General features: G+C 43.2%; 2 protein-coding genes across 5 annotated transcripts; both read left to right on the top strand.

Moving 5' to 3' along the window:
• Nucleotides 1-759: 759 nt before the first annotated feature.
• LOC133948563 (tetraspanin-8-like) lies at nt 760-8062 on the top strand. 2 transcript variants are annotated; one of them, XM_062382384.1, is made up of 9 exons: nt 760-1055; nt 2338-2403; nt 2912-3025; nt 3365-3439; nt 3544-3639; nt 5473-5559; nt 5770-5829; nt 6212-6295; nt 6391-8062. In XM_062382384.1, the coding sequence occupies exons 1-9, from the start codon at nt 954-956 to the stop codon at nt 6493-6495; spliced, it is 789 nt and encodes a 262-aa protein (XP_062238368.1). In that variant the 5' UTR covers nt 760-953; the 3' UTR covers nt 6496-8062. The 2 variants fall into 2 exon arrangements, with proteins under 2 accessions (XP_062238368.1, XP_062238367.1); XM_062382383.1 differs by having other exon boundaries at nt 766-1055; nt 3541-3639.
• Nucleotides 8063-9428: 1366 nt separating this feature from the next.
• Nucleotides 9429-14899, top strand: pus7l (pseudouridine synthase 7 like). Of its 3 annotated transcripts, none has more exons than XM_062383231.1 (10): nt 9429-9512; nt 10457-11276; nt 11420-11579; nt 11672-11891; nt 12600-12698; nt 12950-13031; nt 13274-13439; nt 13833-13959; nt 14137-14190; nt 14277-14899. In XM_062383231.1, exons 2-10 carry the CDS (start codon nt 10496-10498, stop codon nt 14610-14612), a joined length of 2025 nt encoding a protein of 674 aa, XP_062239215.1. In that variant the 5' UTR covers nt 9429-9512; nt 10457-10495; the 3' UTR covers nt 14613-14899. The 3 variants fall into 3 exon arrangements, with proteins under 3 accessions (XP_062239215.1, XP_062239216.1, XP_062239214.1); XM_062383232.1 differs by having other exon boundaries at nt 9500-9635; XM_062383230.1 differs by lacking the exon at nt 9429-9512 and adding an exon at nt 9570-9711.
• The last annotated feature ends 2619 nt before the right edge of the window (nt 14900-17518 follow it).

Below are 17518 nucleotides of genomic sequence, written 5' to 3'. Positions count from 1 at the left end.
CCTGTCCTGCCTGTAGCCCAACCCCATTGTCACAGGTGGATCCTGGGAAATGCAGTCATTGTGGCAGGGCCTCTGTTAAGCTGTGTCTGTTGAAAACTCTCACATCCTCATTTCAAATTCTTCTCTATATGACAACGTTTTACAGAGGATACTTAATTTTTAGGGGGGGGGGGGGGGGGGGCATCAGGTGATCATTCAGGAGGAAGTTGTTTTTACAGTATTGTTTATTTTCTATAACTCATTTAACATTAAAACTAAATCTTATATAAGAATATATGTTTATATGTTTACTGGTACGAGTTCATATGATGGGACTGAAGATGCCATGAGAAGCCATGGTATCGAGGTCCTCTAGATAAGGGTGCTGCATATCCTGAAAAATGTGCATTTGAACAAACAGTGTGATACGAACGACCCACAATTACAGACACTAACTTTTATTGTTGTGTACTTGACCTAGTTTGGTCCATAGTCCATCCATTGATATGGAGGAGGTGGGATTTACTAAATCTTCTTCCCCCAGCCATTGGGTGATGACCTAGATGCTTTGGCTTCACTTTTTGGGTAGTTGCCCTGTCGTCCATCTTTATATTCACGTCACCCTACAACACCAACGTAAATTTGTGAATTCTCAAAATCAAATAATGAATAATAACATTTAAACCTTCTAAATGGTAAAACTTTAATCAAAGTGACCACAAAAAGCTCAACCACTGCACCTTTAGTGATTGCAGGAAGATTTTTTTTTAAATCATGACAGATTCTTTCACAAATAATCCCATTGAGTGCGATGTTTCCGGCTGCACCTGAAGGCAGCAGCGCTCCATCGTTATCCAGGACATCGCGGGTGACGTCACAGTGACGTCCTGTGCGGCTCCATCGCCACACTTCGTCCTTTCCTGAGCTTCTGAAACACCTCGGATCCGCGATCCCTGTTTGTATGTGAGCGGCCGATGCTGCAGAGACCCGGAGACATGCAGCGGAGCGCGGTGGTCGTGGTGGCGGACAAAACCACCCTGAAGAGGCCGTTCATCTTCGCCAACGCCGTGCACATGGTAGGGGCATTCAACCTGCACCACCACCAGGCCCGCGGGTCGCTTTTTACAGCCCGTGTTTATTTATATACATGTTTACATCGCAGCTTAATCAACAGCCCTGTCCACAGCCAAACCCCCGAGCGAAGGGTGCGCGTCTCGGAGAGGATGCTGCAGCGCCTCCATTCCATCACTGGGACGTGATGTCTGCAGCACGTTATTCATGCCACTTTATTAAAAAAAAAAAAAAAAAGATTACACACACACACACATGAACATCAGGGCAGATAAAAAGACGCCATGTGCATGCTGGGCATGTGCATTCACACACAACGAGCATCATCCTCTGTCCCACAATGCATCTCCGGCTGATTATTCCCAGAATTCCTCATGTTTACAAAGGTTTGTGAGTTTAGAGTCGTGCTGTGTAGGCCTCGTTTTGGTTGTGATGCTACAGCCCTGTCAGGGAAAATTTATCCTGGATTATAGTGCTGGAAATTATTTCAAAAAAATGTGCACATCAATTACTAATCTATATTATCACATTTTTATTAATTTTGTATAAGTTGAAAGACTCATTTTTGCTCTGTTGTGGTTTTAAACTCTTCTTTATGGGCTGGATTTTTATATTAAACTAATATTGGGACTTTAACCGCGGCTTAACATCCAAAGTTTTGCAGTATTACAGCAGCAAGAGTCCAAATAGTCATCAGTAAGTAATAAGTAACATGCGATACTTAAGATTAGGTATTTAGAAATATGCAGGTAATTAAACTAATATATACAGTGTAAAGGCAGGAAAAAAAATTGCAAATATGAGAATATGTGTGGGAATAATTCTGATTATATGACTATAACCGGGATTATGCTAAAACTACTCAACCGATTTGCATGAACTTTTTTCAGAAGGGGGGCTACATGATCTGAGGAAGGATCAGGATATGCAAGACAGGACGTTGTTAAAAGTTTTTGCCTGAGTAATTCATGGATCACACATGTTCAGGCTACTGATATTTATGCGCTTGTGCAATGTGTTGCCGATCTAGTGAATTAAAATGTGGTTTCATAAAGGGACTGTTGGGCCTTTGTGAGGGATATTATTTTATTTACCAGCACTAATCCTGGATGAGTACACACACACAAGTTCACCAAAAGGGAGCACAACACATTTAGAGGGGATAATTTTTCGAGGCCCGGCTAAATAACATTTAGCCATTTGGATAATACGGATTTAGAAACACTTATATTAATTCCTGCCTACTGTCTGTGTGACCTTAAACACTTTCATGTCTTCCTCCCCAAGGCGCTGTGCTTCTTCATGCTGACGATGACGGTCGCTTGGCACAGAGACCTCGTGCAAACCGGCAAAGTAAGAGACCGTCTTCTGATTGGATAAAAAATAATAACTCCCAAAGCTGATATTATTATTTACTGGAGCCAGAAATAAACACTGTGTTGTTGTCACAGTTTAAAAAAAGAGCAACGGGATTATCCACAAACGGCAAATTATTAATGCATGGGCCCGCTAGCTCTGTCCTCCATCAATGTTACCGGAACAAGCTTTAGCTTCTGTTTTTCGAGAGCAGAACTCGAGCCCTCATGTCAACAAGCATCTGCCTCTTGAGGTGTCCTTGGGCCGGACAGTGAATTATCTTCACATGCTAACGGGTATATAACATTCTGTAGCTAACCCTGACCTTCGACCCTCTTTGTAGCCGTGCTATCTCAGCAACACGTCTATGACAACAACATAATATTAAAGTGTAAGTGAATATATCCAAGATTAGGGTTTGTCTTAGATTTGTATTGGTTAAACTGATCCACAATTTATTAAGAACAAACATTTGTGAACATTAATGTTATTTTTTCCTCCACAGCTGGTGTCCAGTGTCTCTGTGGTGTTGATGTACGTCATCGAGATCGGCTGCCTGCTGCTGTCAGTGCTCGGCGTGATCGGGGCTTGTAAAGGAAAGAGATGGTGTTTGATTCTGGTAAAAAAATAAATAGACTTTCTCCGTGTTTGTGTAGACTGTAAATAAAGATGGACGACGGGTCTTCACTTCCTCCCACTATCCAAAAATGAAGCTAAAGTAACCCGCATGCAAACAATGCCATCTTGTGCATTCATTCAAATAACTAATTGAAACCATAATTGAGAAAAAATGTATTTGTTTATGCCCAACACCGCAGCCAACCACCAGGTGGCGATCATAACTTTTTGATCTCACTTTTGGGTGCACAAAATTGTTCTATCCTTTGGTTTCTTTGACTTATTTACCAAAGTATGTGTTTTCTACAAATGTCTCTTTCTCTTCTCTTGATTTCTGCAGTATTCGACTGGGATGGCCGCAGCCAGTCAAACAATAATTGTTAGAACAGCACTCAGTTACCAAGATCTTTACGAGGTACGGTAGTGAAACAGCACAGTTGTGTGATTAGACGGTTTAACGACAGTACGTGTTTACTTTGCAAAGACCAGTGCTGAGTATGATGTCTCCCTCGTCAGAAGCGGGTGGTCCGCGAGGAGAACAAGCTGCTGTCCATGATGCCGCTCACTGCAACGAACAAAGCCAACCGGACCCTTCTGTACAGCATTCAGGAGGAGGTAAGCGGCAATTGACATGTCTGTTTAAATGCGATTTACAGTGTGTTCGAGAAATAATCAGAACTTCTCCTCTTAACCACACAGTTAAATGGTGAGTCCATATGTCTATAAAATCTATTTCATCTGCGTTCCTCGGTTTGTTATGTAGCTGATGAGTATTTCCACAAAACTGGACGGAGGGATGTGGTATGAGTCAGGGAAGAACTCATTCAATGATTCAGTGTGAATCTCTTTCATTAACATTGCAGGAGAGGACGTTTTTCTACATTTTCATTGATGTCTCAGAGAATAATTCATGAATCGAGATGATTGGTTTCACAAGCAGTGTGTTGGGCCTCGGCGGGGGGACTGTGCTCTACTCAGTGCTATTCTCTATCGATTTATGTCACACATCCTTTCTGAACAAGTGCAGTAAATAAAGAAGCAAACTATTTTCTTCACCACACAATTATACAGTCCATACATCTGTCTTAAAAAGCTTTAAGACTTTAAGTCTATTTAGTCCCAAATCCCAACATTACAAAATATAAGAATTACATTTTATCAAAACAACTTGTGTTCTCTGCTTTGAGTTGCGGAATAATAATGCTCTCAATGGGGGAACTACAATGCCCATAATGCATTAGGGGGGTTTTAACAGGGAGTCCCTGTGTTAGTTGTGGCCTACATCCTATTTTAAGCATGTTGAAATTGAAGAAACCTGACCATTACAAGTATGCAGAATTAGCAGTTGTATTAGTTGTTGTACATAGTAAATCATGCATTTACAGACATATAGTCATCACTGTAAGACTGTGACACTGAAGACATTTCGTTAAGTGTTGTTGCTTTGTGTAGCAGCTTTTTTTCAGTGTCTTCCAAGCAAATGTTTTCAATTGACAGTGAAGATTATGAAATCCCCTGAATGGGCAAATCACACCGAATCTTACAGCATGTGGATCACGTCTGTGTGTCTGGATTTCTCTTGAGTTATGACGCCGAGGTGGAGCACAAATTCTGACGCAGATCACTGCTCAGGCTTTGTCTCGGTCCCCTGAGGCAGAAAGAGACAAACTCCAACTCATGTGAGATGGAGAGTCACCTGGAAAAGACACGAGGGCGGAGGGGAAAGAAATCTGAGGACGCTGCTCGAAGAAGAACATCCACACACACTGTACTACACACATTTGCTGGATTTGTCTAGAAGCTGTAACCCCCAACACGGACAAAAACACTGGCAATCAAACCTGAATGAGGCCACACCTGCAGTATATATAGTATTTGGGGCGTGGTTAGACAAGTGGGTGCGGTTTATTTTAAAGTGACATCACTCTGCTGTGTCAGATATGTACTGTTAGGACATATATAGGCCTTTTGACCTGATCCTAGTTTTACTTGGGTGCAGACCGTAGCGCATCAGGACAAAATGTTGGACAAAAATGTGGCTAAAATATCTTGGATACGGTTGCCGCCATCTTGGGTTTTAGAGGTCATTTGGAGCCAGACATCGGGGAGTCGTCGGACCTGTCGATAAACACACTCAGACCAATCACAAGTCATTTTCAGCTGTCAATCATGACGTGTTACCTTGTTTTTAAATTGTTAAATAACTAATTTAAACCAAACTTACTGAAAATTTATATAAACATTTATTTGACGGGTAAAATCTACTAACAGGGAGGAGGCAATATGTGTGACCAATACTGCAGCCAGCCAGGGGAAATCAAGATGATTAGGCTTCACCTTTGAGGATATTTCATTCCGTCCATCTTAAGTCACAGACTATGGACCAGATATTGTATTGTATAATGCATTTTGTATGTGTGTGTGTTTGTTTGTGTTTGTCACCTCCAGTTCGAGTGCTGCGGTCTCATTGAAGGCTACAAAGACTGGGGCTCCTTCATCCCTGCCTCCTGTAACTGTCAGTATCCAGGAAAATGTGTGAGTTTCTCTCTTTTGATTAAACAGAATATTAATAAGCAGTGAGGTCCTGACGTCACACATTAAGACTGCTCAAAACTATATAACAGAAGTACCCAAGATGCTTAAGGAGCTGATTCTTTCTTCATATTCATTAATATAATTACACATGTGCATTTAATATTTTATTTCTGTCATGTTGTTTGATGGGATTTTGTGAATCTTCACCAGATTCGACTACGGGGCAGCGCCACACTCGGGGCGCCAAAGAACCAGTATGTTTATCAAGAGGTAAATAAATCTGTTTTACAAAATTACAGCGGCTGAAGACAATAGGACAATTTATAAAACAACAAATTACAAACACAACAAATTATAAAACACAACAGCATTAACACCGGCTATCGACAAGGCTTGTAGCTGATTGGATGGACGCACTGTCCACCTGTATTATGAATTGTTGTTGTTTTTTCATTATTTGCCGTTGTATCGTCTCATTTTTTTCATATTTAGCTTTGTGTCTTCTTTTATTGTTGTTGATGTGTTTTCTCATTTACCAATTGTGTTTTGGGATTTGCACTTCAGGGCCACCGTACATAATGGTCCAGTAAACTCTTACCCCCTTGGAGATTGTCACTTCCTTACAAACCTCCTCTCTTTTCATTCCCCGCAGCCTTGTCTGCCGATTTACGTCTCTGAACTGAAGCTCGCGTTCTCGTTGACGATGGCCATACAGTTTGGAAGCGGAGTGTTTTGGGTACGTTTTTCTTTTCCCCCTTCACATAGTCATATACTTGCCTGCGCCTGTTGCTCCCCTCGATCTAACCTGTGCTTCCACTCTCCGTCCTGCAGATGGTTTTACTCGTCATGAGCATCAAGCTGATGGGGCAGATCAAAAGAAAACAAGAGTTCATGGCTCTCCTCTATTCTAACAGATACGTCCCCGGTGCCTTCTAGTAACCTCGTACCTTTTAATACGTATTTGCAATTATTATCTTGTTTGAATTTGCACATGTAAACACGTTACGCTGTATATCATAACCTGGCTATATTTTACGCTAGAGCGACATATGTTAAATTATCATTTTCATAGTGTTAATGCATGTGCGCGATATTGAGAAACAATCTACATGCATAAGATCGATTTCAAATGATTTTTTTTTATTGCCTTACTGCTGTGGAAACAATGCAGTTTAATTAAATTATCTAATCTTTAATAATCGTCACATGCTTTCTCTTAAGATTCTGTTCTCGATGACTATATCTAACCATTTGTTTTTCTGGCATTTCATTATTTACAGTAAAGTCGTTTTAAAGTGTCTGCAGAACTGGGTCCGGACTTTCCACGCAGCGGGAGATTCTCCGCTCGGACACAGGGAGTAACAAATTCATTCCACTGCGGAGATCACGTGTTTTTGTTTACAGCGTCGGCTCCTATTACCAAAAACTCATTTGGCATGTTCGTCACTGTATGGCGGCGCGTTTTCATCCTGAGATATTTGTATTGCTTTCGTTTTCATAATCCTTGCATCCGTCGCGTATAAGAAACGTCTCCGACTTGCTCGCGGTGGATCCTGTGGAGGATCTCCTGCTTTTTCCCTCGCCCAGACATTTGCGTTCTCACGTTCAGCCCCCTCTGGAGAAAGTCCAGAGAATATCCGGAGTTCAGTGCACGTCTGACCGCTGCTTATGCATCGTCTCATCTTGATAATATACGTTCTATATGCATCGCCTTCACATCTGGACACATCCGTGTGTCTTTGCAAAACCAGATATTATCCGATCACATCTACTGTACCATGTGCACGGAAAACGTTTTTATGTTTGTCAACCGGACCAATCCTTTCAAACGTACGTCTCCAAATCGTCTTAAGCACACGCATTGAACAAAGCAAGCACTCGAGCAACAAACCAATATCTGATATTAATAATCCTAATGTAGCATCTTTCTTAAAACAGTGTTTACAAGAGTGCTTTGATTGAAACATATAAGGATTTATTTATTACGGAGCAATGTATTTTCTCGGGTAAATAATCAGGTCAGACAAAAGGAATGAGTCCACGCTCTCGTTGGGAGGCCAAGATGTCTCGATGCCTCGTGCATTATATATGAATATCTGAAAACTTCCATCACTTAATTCCATTTGTTTTTCCTGAAAGCACATGTAGTGGGTAAATGATATGTGAGGAGAGAGGGGAGCCAGTAGACAGGCCTGTAAATCCTTGCTTATTTCTGACACAGAGGTTTTGGCGTCCCGACTGGGGACGCCGTTACACCATGCCGCCCCAATACGACCGGCTGCAGTCGAAATGCCCTCTCTCGACTTACGTATTGTCAAACGAGTTTCATCAGATACAGCGGATCCGATGTCTACCTGTGCACTTTAACCATTAATGCCTAATATACAGTATATGTTCTGTAAACTATGGTATTTTTGTTTCTGTCGAACACTGTTTTTCTTATTTATGGAATGAAGTCGTGTAATATTTTGTAAATAGGAAATAAACAATGTGATTCTTGTTTCGTTGATGTCTTGGCTTTTATTTTGAAAGGGAAATTCCAGCAGCTTGAAATTCTCTTAAGCACTGTAGTCTCCAAGTTGTCCAACATCCAGAAATTAAGCCAAAATATTCCGGATCTGCATTGGGTCTCAAACACACAAAAGGACAACAGATTTTAAAGAAAAGGTTTGAAATACCTGAGATATACGGGTCAGTGGATTAACTCCAATTGCAAACAAGAACAGACCAGCCAGGATCATTCCACCTGCACACTGGCGCACAAACATACAGGCATAAGCAATCAAATTCTGGAAAACACTTAAGAACTCTGTTGCGCTTTAGAGCTGTTTACTACTACTACTTGTATTACAATTTCCTCCCAAAGTAACGGTGACTTCTTCTTTTGAAGTAGTCACCGGCATGTTCAGGCAGATAGCAATAGCCTTTTGACTATGAATTATAAGTATTTAAGCTACATGCTTACAGATAGATAGATGCTAGAATTTACGACAGTAAAGTAGACAATGTAGCAGAACACACTTCACTCCATCATACAATAAATGAGTGGATGGATGGATGGTTGCTACCTCAGCGTTTCCGACGAGGGATACGTGGGAAAGCAGAATGACTCCCAACAGTATGGCACTGATGATCTGCAACCCCAGCAACACACACAGTGCATTATTCCTTCTATAAGTAGCAATACAAAAATTCTAACTTACTCCTATACAAACAGATTTACACTTTCTCCATGTTCTCCCTGGTGCTGTACATATGTTGAAGATGTGGAGAGAGAGGAAGACAATCCTGCAGAAACTGCACATCTGGTTGATGTTCATAAATGGTTTTGACGAAAACTCTCTGGAGTGTTTGTGTGTGTGTGTTTTTGTGCAGCTTCCCGAACCTGCAGCTCAATAAGTGGTGGAGACAAATAGCTTAAGTTGCTTTTGTCTTTAACTCCTTTATGGTTGGAGTGTTATTGCACAGTTGTTTTCATTGCTTCCTTTATTGTTCTCTTCAGGGAACGGTCACTTCTGCAGAGCCAACACGCAATTTATGAAAAACTAAGAGCAGATGGGTTGAAAATTAAACTTACACACATGAACAGCATGGAAATGTCATTTTGACAACTTCACAGCAAACCAACCAGGTAGGATGAACACAAACTTTTCGAACTTCCCTCTGCACCATAGACTCTGTCTAATCTAAGCTCTGCACACAACCACGCGAAAATAAATAAATTATCCTTGTGATTATTTATCCTTATGGTTAATATTATGAACAGTTTATTACTAGTTAAACTTATTGGAGGCAGCACAGCTCTTCTTTCAAAGTCACTTTGCCAACCTGCTATCTGCTCCTGCACCTTTAAGAAACGTCACCTGACGCGTCACGTGGGGCGGAAGTGGCCGGACTCGCCTCGGCGTGCTTGTGTTTACATCAACAGCTCCTGGTTTACGCGGCACATGCAGGTTCGTACAGTAAACAAACAGTCGCCGTCCGTGAATAACGCGTTTATTTCCCCGCTCCCAGACAGAGATGCGCCGTAACGTCCTCGCTAAAGCCGCCGCAGCTCTTTGTCTGCGGGAGTCGAGGTAGGGTTCATCGGTAGGAGACGGAAATTGCTGTAAATAGGCAGAAATAAGCAGCAATGCGAAACCTGTCATCGCTGTAAGGACGTTCAAATTATTTATAAGTTACGCACCGACTCTAACTTCCTGTTTGGGTGGATTCAAACCCCCCTTTTCCTCTGTTTCCGTTTAATGTGATGTTGTGTCTTTGTGTTTAACTTTTCAACAAATGTCTCTGCACCTCCTTTGTACTATGTTTACTCTCTGTGTGAATCTATGTGTATAGATTTTATACATTTATATGCATATATAATTCTTATTTGTTTGTAGTTTGACTTTACATTTATCCATATAATTTAACTTATATAGTCTGTTATGTGCCTGCTACCTTGCTGCTGTAACCAGTTTGAGATTATTGAAGTACATACATCCATCCATCCATCTATTCATCCGCCTATCCTAATAACCTATCCATCCTGTTACCCCTCCGTCCATCCATCTATCTATCGTCTATCCATCCATCTACTCATCCATCTATTCATCCACCTATCCATCCTTTCACTCATCTGTCCGTCGGTCCATCCATCTAATCATCCATCGATTTATTCATCCACCAATTAATCGATATGTCTTTCCATCTTACCATCTATCCATCCTTTTACCAATCCGTCCATTTGTCCATCCATCTATTCATCCATCCATCTATAACCTCATACTTATGACACTGTTGTATAAATGTTTTTCTCTTGTAGCTTCATAGTTTATAAATTGTGCTCAATACCTGAAATACATTTTCTTTCTGTATTTTCCTGCCTCTTCCAACATGTCTCCTCTGTGTTTCTCAGCTTTGAGCCGACTCCCTGCAGAGTTTGGATGAAGTGACCATGAGGCAGGACGGTGATGCTGTGAACGTCCCCGCGTGCTTCATCTCCAGCCATGAAGGTTTTCTGGGAAGCATCAAAAACTTTATCAAAGACTTTGTTGTGACGGAGATAGATATCAATGGACAGCAGGTGAATCAAGAGGCGGCAGAAGGTTGTGCCTCTGCATATAAACCCAGTGAGACCACCGCAAGGTTCCCGCAGAACAACCATTCCTTCGTCTCACACAATTCGTATGTGTCGGCTGATTGTGGAATAGATGTAGCTCTGCCGAGTCCAGGCAGCTTCGATCTGGGTGTGATTTTGGGCCAGTCGGTGAGCGATGAGCTGGAGCAGTTTGTGTTGACCCTGAAAGATGAAAAGGCGACGCAGCAGGAGCTGTCGCTGGGATCCTTCAGCGACAAGCACCACAGAGCCAACGTCCACCGGGCCGTCAGGCACCGCTTCCCCTTCCTCATGACCGTCACCATCCAGCCGGAAATCCGGGTGAGGGAGGACCCGGACTACAGGGAGCTCTCCCAGCTGGTCACGGAGGACGAGGCCGAGGACTTCTTCCGGTTCATAGATGCCAAAGTGCGGGGCTCGTCCTACACGTTCGGGGCCGACGACGACAAGGACCACAGGACGGCGGTCCACCACTTCCTGAGCCGCAGGTTCGGGAAGCTGGTGGAGACAAAGAGCTTCAGCGACCAGGGGAGCACAGCGATCTCAGTGAGACTGAGAGAGCGGGGCAGGCCGAAGAAAAGGAGCTCAGACGAACGGAAGGAAGAAGAGGTTTACACTGGTAAGGTTGTAGGATGGTAAAAAAAAAAAGATGACCCTGATTACTATATGAAAGTCACGTACCAATTCATATATTTACATATGTTTAATGAAATGAAGAAACACTGTGATGTGTGGTCCTGTGTGTGTGTCCTCTTGTGTTAGCGTTCACTCTGCATAAGGAGAACCTGGAGACTCTGGAGGCCATCAGCTACATGGCAGCAGCTCTTGGCGTCTTACCGTCGGACTTCACCTACGCTGGGATCAAGGATAAGAGAGCCATCACCTACCAGACCATGGTGGTGAAGAAGGTGTCACCGCAACGGTAGTGCTGCGTTTCATTTATGTTCAAACCAAAACAGGTTGCCGCCGCATAATTAATGTCACAAATCTGAATTCATGCACTGGATGTTAAAGGCTGAAAGAGAAGAGGGCAGAGTTCGAGAAGAGGGGGATGCGTCTGACTCAAGTCCGCTCCGTCAGCGAGCCTCTCCGGCTGGGACGACTGCAGGGGAACCACTTTGACCTGGTGGTGCGCGACCTGAGACCGCACAGCTCCAGCGACGCACCCGCGTCCGGTGCAGAGAGACACACTCGACTGGCAGCGCTGGTGAAGGAAGCGGTGGAGAACGTGAAGGTACTGGTTGTTTTCTTTGTGCTGGAAATACACGTGAAGAGTTTACTCAGGTCTTGGCATCACTGCTGCAGACAGTGGGAAAGTAAGCTGTGATGTTTCCATTTTTGTTTTTGTAATTCTGCACTTTAGAGGGAATTTGACAGATTTGCTGTTTACGTGTAGACGAGAAGCCCAAACACAGAGTGAACAGTTTGTTCTGCAAAATATCCAGATTAGTGTGAAGAGGGCGACAGAACGCCATGAAAAAGAAAAGCATCCAGTGAGCGGCAGTTCTTTACTCATCTCTGATTTACTGAAACAGATGAAGATGGCCTTGTCGCGTTCATCTTTATTTGTGAAGAAACACATTATTCCACGAAGCTGCCTCTTGTCCACAGTCCAGGCCACATGAGAAACAGAGAGAGTTGTGGAGGGCTGGAAGCAACAGGCTGACCTCATTTCTGCTCAGTATACTTTTTTATCTGCAGTACATTTTGATAAGTTTCTACTGGTAAGCGCCAGCAGTCATTAAAGTCTAATACTTCCTGCATTAATAATGCAACATGTCAAAAAACGACAACTCAAAACCGTTTTGCATGAAACGATGTGCAACAGGCTTTAAGGTACATTTTATCTCATTTGGTGGGTGTGGCCCAATCAGCAGAGACATGTATTATAAACCTGACTGTGTGACCAATATGAACAACCTGCCATTTTCTGTTGCTGCAGGACCGAGGTTTCGTCAACTACTATGGACCCCAGAGGTTTGGGACTGGACAGAGCGTTCAGTCAGACCGGGTGGGCCTGGCTTTGCTGAAAGAAGACATGGTGAGTGTTCCCATATACTGTTAACTGAATGTGAGCTGCCTCTCAGCCCAACAGAGTCCAGTCAGATGTATTTATATCGGACAGTAAAAACAACAGGAGTCAAGCCGAAGTGCTTTACAGTCACGACAAACATGGATACAAATAAAATATGGAAAAGAGACAAATACAGTTATAGGCATAGGAGTTAAAAAGACAAGTGAAGATCGTCTCCCCATCGTGTCCTTTCGATCATATATTCTTGTGCGTGTCAGGTGAGCGCTGTGCGTCTCTTCTTTACCCCGGAGGACGTCGATGATCCTCAGAGCAACGCGAAGAGACACTTCCTCCAGACAGGTGAGAGCCGGGACGATAACTCGCCGTTTCACAAAGATATATTTGTTTTAACTAAATTTGTAGAAACTATGAATATCTGCTGCAGCCCAGTTCCTCAAGTAACTTCTGCTAAAGTTCATCATATCTTCATCGTCTTGAGAACAGCCAATGCAGGATATTAATGACGGATTTCATAAAAGTGAGTTTTTGATATTTAAACCTTTTTCCTCCACCTTTTGTTTTTCCCCGCTCCTCCACACTAGATAATGCTAAGGAGTCTTTGGCCTTGATGCCGCTGTCGAAGGCCAGGGAGCGGCTCATGCTGCGCGCCCTGAACCGCTACGGTACGAATGCGGACGGTTGCGCCCAGGCCTGGCTCAGCCTGCCCCACGGCATGAGAGTCTTCTACCCGCACGCCTACTGCAGCAGGTCAGCTGACGAGGGGAAAAGACTTCTTTTCCACTCATAGATTCCTCTGCCCAGTTTCAGGGTCTAACCTCGCACCAGTTTGTGGGTCACAGATCTTCCATCCGATTCTTACCTGATGTTTGTGTGTGTGCTGTTGTGTTTAACTGCTTTTCAGAATCTCTAAAAAACATAATAGATAATAATAGATAATTCATTTTGCTGCACAATTAAAATATCTTTTTAGCCCATATCCCCAATTGTCTTTTGTTTTTGGATTGCCCCCCAAAATACGATGACAAAATAATTTGACATACTCATATATATCTTTCATACAATAAATTAAATTAAAGCCCGATCCCGGTGCTCTTACTCTTTAATATTCATTTCTCTGATGAATTTGTGTGTGGTCGTCAGGGTGTGGAACGATGCGGTGGCTCACAGGCTGACCACGCTGGGCCACAGTGCCAGGCGAGGAGACCTGGTGTGGATGCAGGAAGGACAAAGCAAAGCAGATGAGGCCGGAGAGAGCAGCTCCGTTCAGGTAACGGGAGGGAAAATAGAAAAAGAAACACGTCTGTCAGGATGTGCAAAGGAAATGTCTCATGTTTAGATATTATATAAAGCCCCCTAGCAGAATACAAGGTGCTAAAGTAATGTTTAATTCCCAGTTCATAATTAGCCATTAATGCCACTGTCCTGTCCTTCTTTGCTTTTCCAGATCCACGTGGTGACAGACCAAGAGGAGCAAAGTGGAGTCTACACTTTAGGACAAGTATGTCGTTTGTGGAAAATACACTTATTTTAAATACGACTGTTTCAACACAATTTTCAACTGTTTTATACATTTTTTTTCTTCAGGTGTTGATGCCGATGCCAGGGAACACGGTGAAATATCCAGAGAACGCCATGGGGACCTGGTACCAGGAGAGATTGGCCAGAGACGGGCTGGACAACTGTCGCTTCCGAGTGGGCAGCCTCAAACTGAATCTGCCTGGCTGCTACCGCCTCCTGCTGGCCACGCCACACAACCTCACCTACCAGCTGCAGAGAGGAGGAGGAGGAGGAGGAGGAGGAGGAGGAGATGTGATGGGAGAAAGGAAGCAGGACATGATCTCGCTCACCTTAAACTTCGACCTGGACTCCTCCTGCTACGCAACCATCTGCCTCAGAGAGATCATGAAGTGCGACGTGTAAAAGTTGTGTTTGTGCGTCCGTGTGTGAGGGAGAAGAGGCAGCTTTTTGTAACTAACCGACAACGTTTTATAACTTCACTTCGACCTTAATGTCACATGATATGAGTAGACCTTTAGTTTGTTGTTGTACTGAGCAGACGACTGTGGCCACACATAGAATAATTACATGACAAAAAAAAACTTCCAATGACGAGGAGCCACTGCCAAATGTGAGGAAATCTAAATGTTAAAGCATGAAAACAGTATTTGTGTGTTGTGTCATGAGTAAAACTTTCTGATTATAAGAAACCATTGTACTTTTAGTTCTTACCTCCGCCAAGGAGGCTATGTCACCATCTGCGTTTGTTTATCTATTGGCAGGATAACACAAACAATTACACAACTGATTTCCATGAAATTGCGTCCACACATTTCCTGACAATGATAATGAAAGTGAGAAAAAAAAAACATCCTCTTTCTTGGGAAACACTCCCCCCCCCTCCACTGAATTTCATGAACACAGGACACACGTCAATTGTAGTTGTTATTCTCACTTTTCACCACTAGATAGAGACATATGACAATATTTGTCTACATTTCCTACTCACTCCCCTTTCAAATAGCTTGAAGTGATCAGAGTGTAATTATCCATAACTCTAATATTGGTCAAGCTTTTAAGATTTAACATTCTGAATCGGAGGGAAAGCAGTACCTGACTTACAAATTCTAATCTGAGGTTAAATCCACGGTGCTGGTTCATGTAATAAACTTTTAAAAAAAACCCTATAGATATAAAATAATGAAGCATGAAACCCCGGTGCATGTAGGGGCAGCGTTCAAACCTGATCCGGCTTTTGCCTCAAGTGACAAATCTGGGTCAAATTTTTTGATGAGAACGTGAAAAACGGACCTGCCCTGATAAAAAACTTCACTTCATTAATAATTCACACTGGATACCTCTGGGATGTTTTCAATAATCTGTCACCGTGAGCCAACGTGAGAAGAAGAGGTGACTGAGGAACGTCTGGAGGTGGGTTCAAACACGCAGTCTGTCATTGAGCCACAGCGCCGCGTGAGGAAGTGGCTGCCCGGGAGCTAAACTGTCTGCCAGAAGAGACGCATTAGCAGTAACTAGTCTCAAGAATTTGGTTACAAAACGACACCATATATATCCAGCTGACACCAGATTGAACCACTTACAGATTGATTCCTATATTCTGTATTAATGTACTTTTTATGTTTCTCTCGCCTCGGGGCGTTAAACTTAATCTTCGCATGTACAAATTCTTGAATGGGGTGAAGTTGTTCTCACATATTCACATGCAGATTAAGGTGAAAGGGATCTATTGGCAGAAATGGAATACAATGATGTTCTCATTCGTCTATAGTCGCCTGCATGTATGACTTGCTGTTTTCTTTACCCTAGAATGGGCCCTTTATATTAAAATGGGGAGCGGGTCCTGTCTACGGAGGCCGCCATGTTTTTACAGTAGCCCAGACTGGACAAACTAAACAGCTTATGAGTTTTTATGACAACTGAAGGCTAACACAGGTTCTCCTTCATGCCCGGAAAGGGAGGTCGAGGTGATGGGTGTTCAGCTGCAACGTGCGCCTTCACCACTAGATGGCATTAAATTCCACACACTGAACCTTTAAGAGTCCTGTGCTGCATCCTGGAGGATATGAAAATTCAAATTAAGATTTCGCCTTTGTCTCAACGCAGCTCAGTTACAGATCAATAGGAGATGTTAAATTTAGCTCCTGAGAAATTGCCTTCCTCTCATCTCAGCCAGGTCTTGTATCAGATCTTTAAATGCTCCCGTTTCTGTCTCCCTCCACTAATCTTGGTCTGAAATAAGAGAGATTCTTCAGAAAAGAAAACTACTGTCTACTGTTATTCTTAGTGAGTCCTAACCTATCCCACACGTATAGCTGTATGCCATTGGAGAGAGGAGACATGTTGGTTGGACAAATTATGTATTTTAGTCTCTGTCATTAAGTCTGTAAGTTTACCCACTAGTTTAAAGTCAGAGAGTAACATGCTGACTTTGCAATATGCTGAGGTTTTGTCAGAATAAACAGATTGCCTCCGTGCACATTGGTTTTTCTCTTCCTCTCTTTGAATCTCTGCGTAAAAATGTGAATATGATAAACGTTGTCAAAGACGACAACTCTACGACACGTCTCAGCTCGATGAGACGCAGAGCGAAGGCTGGAGAGTGAGAGGGAAGTAAAGGGTTATGAAAGACGTGTAGCTTGGATGGACGGTTATTTCTCCTGGGGACGAACGGTTGAGGGAGGAGGATGAAAGTAATGAAAGGCCGTGAAACAGAGTGAAGATGGGGAAGCAGCAAAGTACAGTGCGCTGATATGTTCACTGTGTTGTTATTACACCGATATGGGAACGTGTGCGTGTGGACATTCTGTGTGGGTGCGTGTTTATGATCTTGTCTGTGCCTGTGAAAAAGAAAGTGAAAGAGTGTATGCGTGTGTTTTCTGTTCTCCTGTCAACCGTGTTGCTGCTGCCGCCGAGCGTCTCCCAGACGTGACAGTCTGCACAAGGTGGCTGAGCACAGTCGAGAGAGGCTGGGTAAGCACAAGCATTCATGTTGTCACAATGTCAAATGTATTTTGACTTGTATCAGGTAAAGAAAACAACCCTGGCCAGAGTCTGCACAAGCCAGAGAGCTGGAGAGGTATCAAACCTCTGAAGCAGAGATAACAGTCAGAAGTCAACGTGCGAGTCACGGAAAAGTCGTCTTCTAGCAGTTGTGTGTCGGTGCACGTGTTTTTCAGTTTATGTGTTTTGGAGCGACGCTTTGACGAGAGGGACGACCAGAGAGGGCGGGATGCGTAGGTTGCATTTTTCCAAAGGGCAGTCTGCAGCGTCCTCTTTTCCAGAACTACCAACCCCGAGCTCAGAGTGAT

Source organism: Platichthys flesus, chromosome 23, assembly GCF_949316205.1.
Source record: "Platichthys flesus chromosome 23, fPlaFle2.1, whole genome shotgun sequence".
In the NCBI taxonomy this organism is placed as follows: domain Eukaryota; kingdom Metazoa; phylum Chordata; class Actinopteri; order Pleuronectiformes; family Pleuronectidae; genus Platichthys; species Platichthys flesus.
The sequence above is the reverse complement of the archived record's forward strand: the minus strand, read 5'-3'. Positions and strand labels throughout refer to the sequence as shown.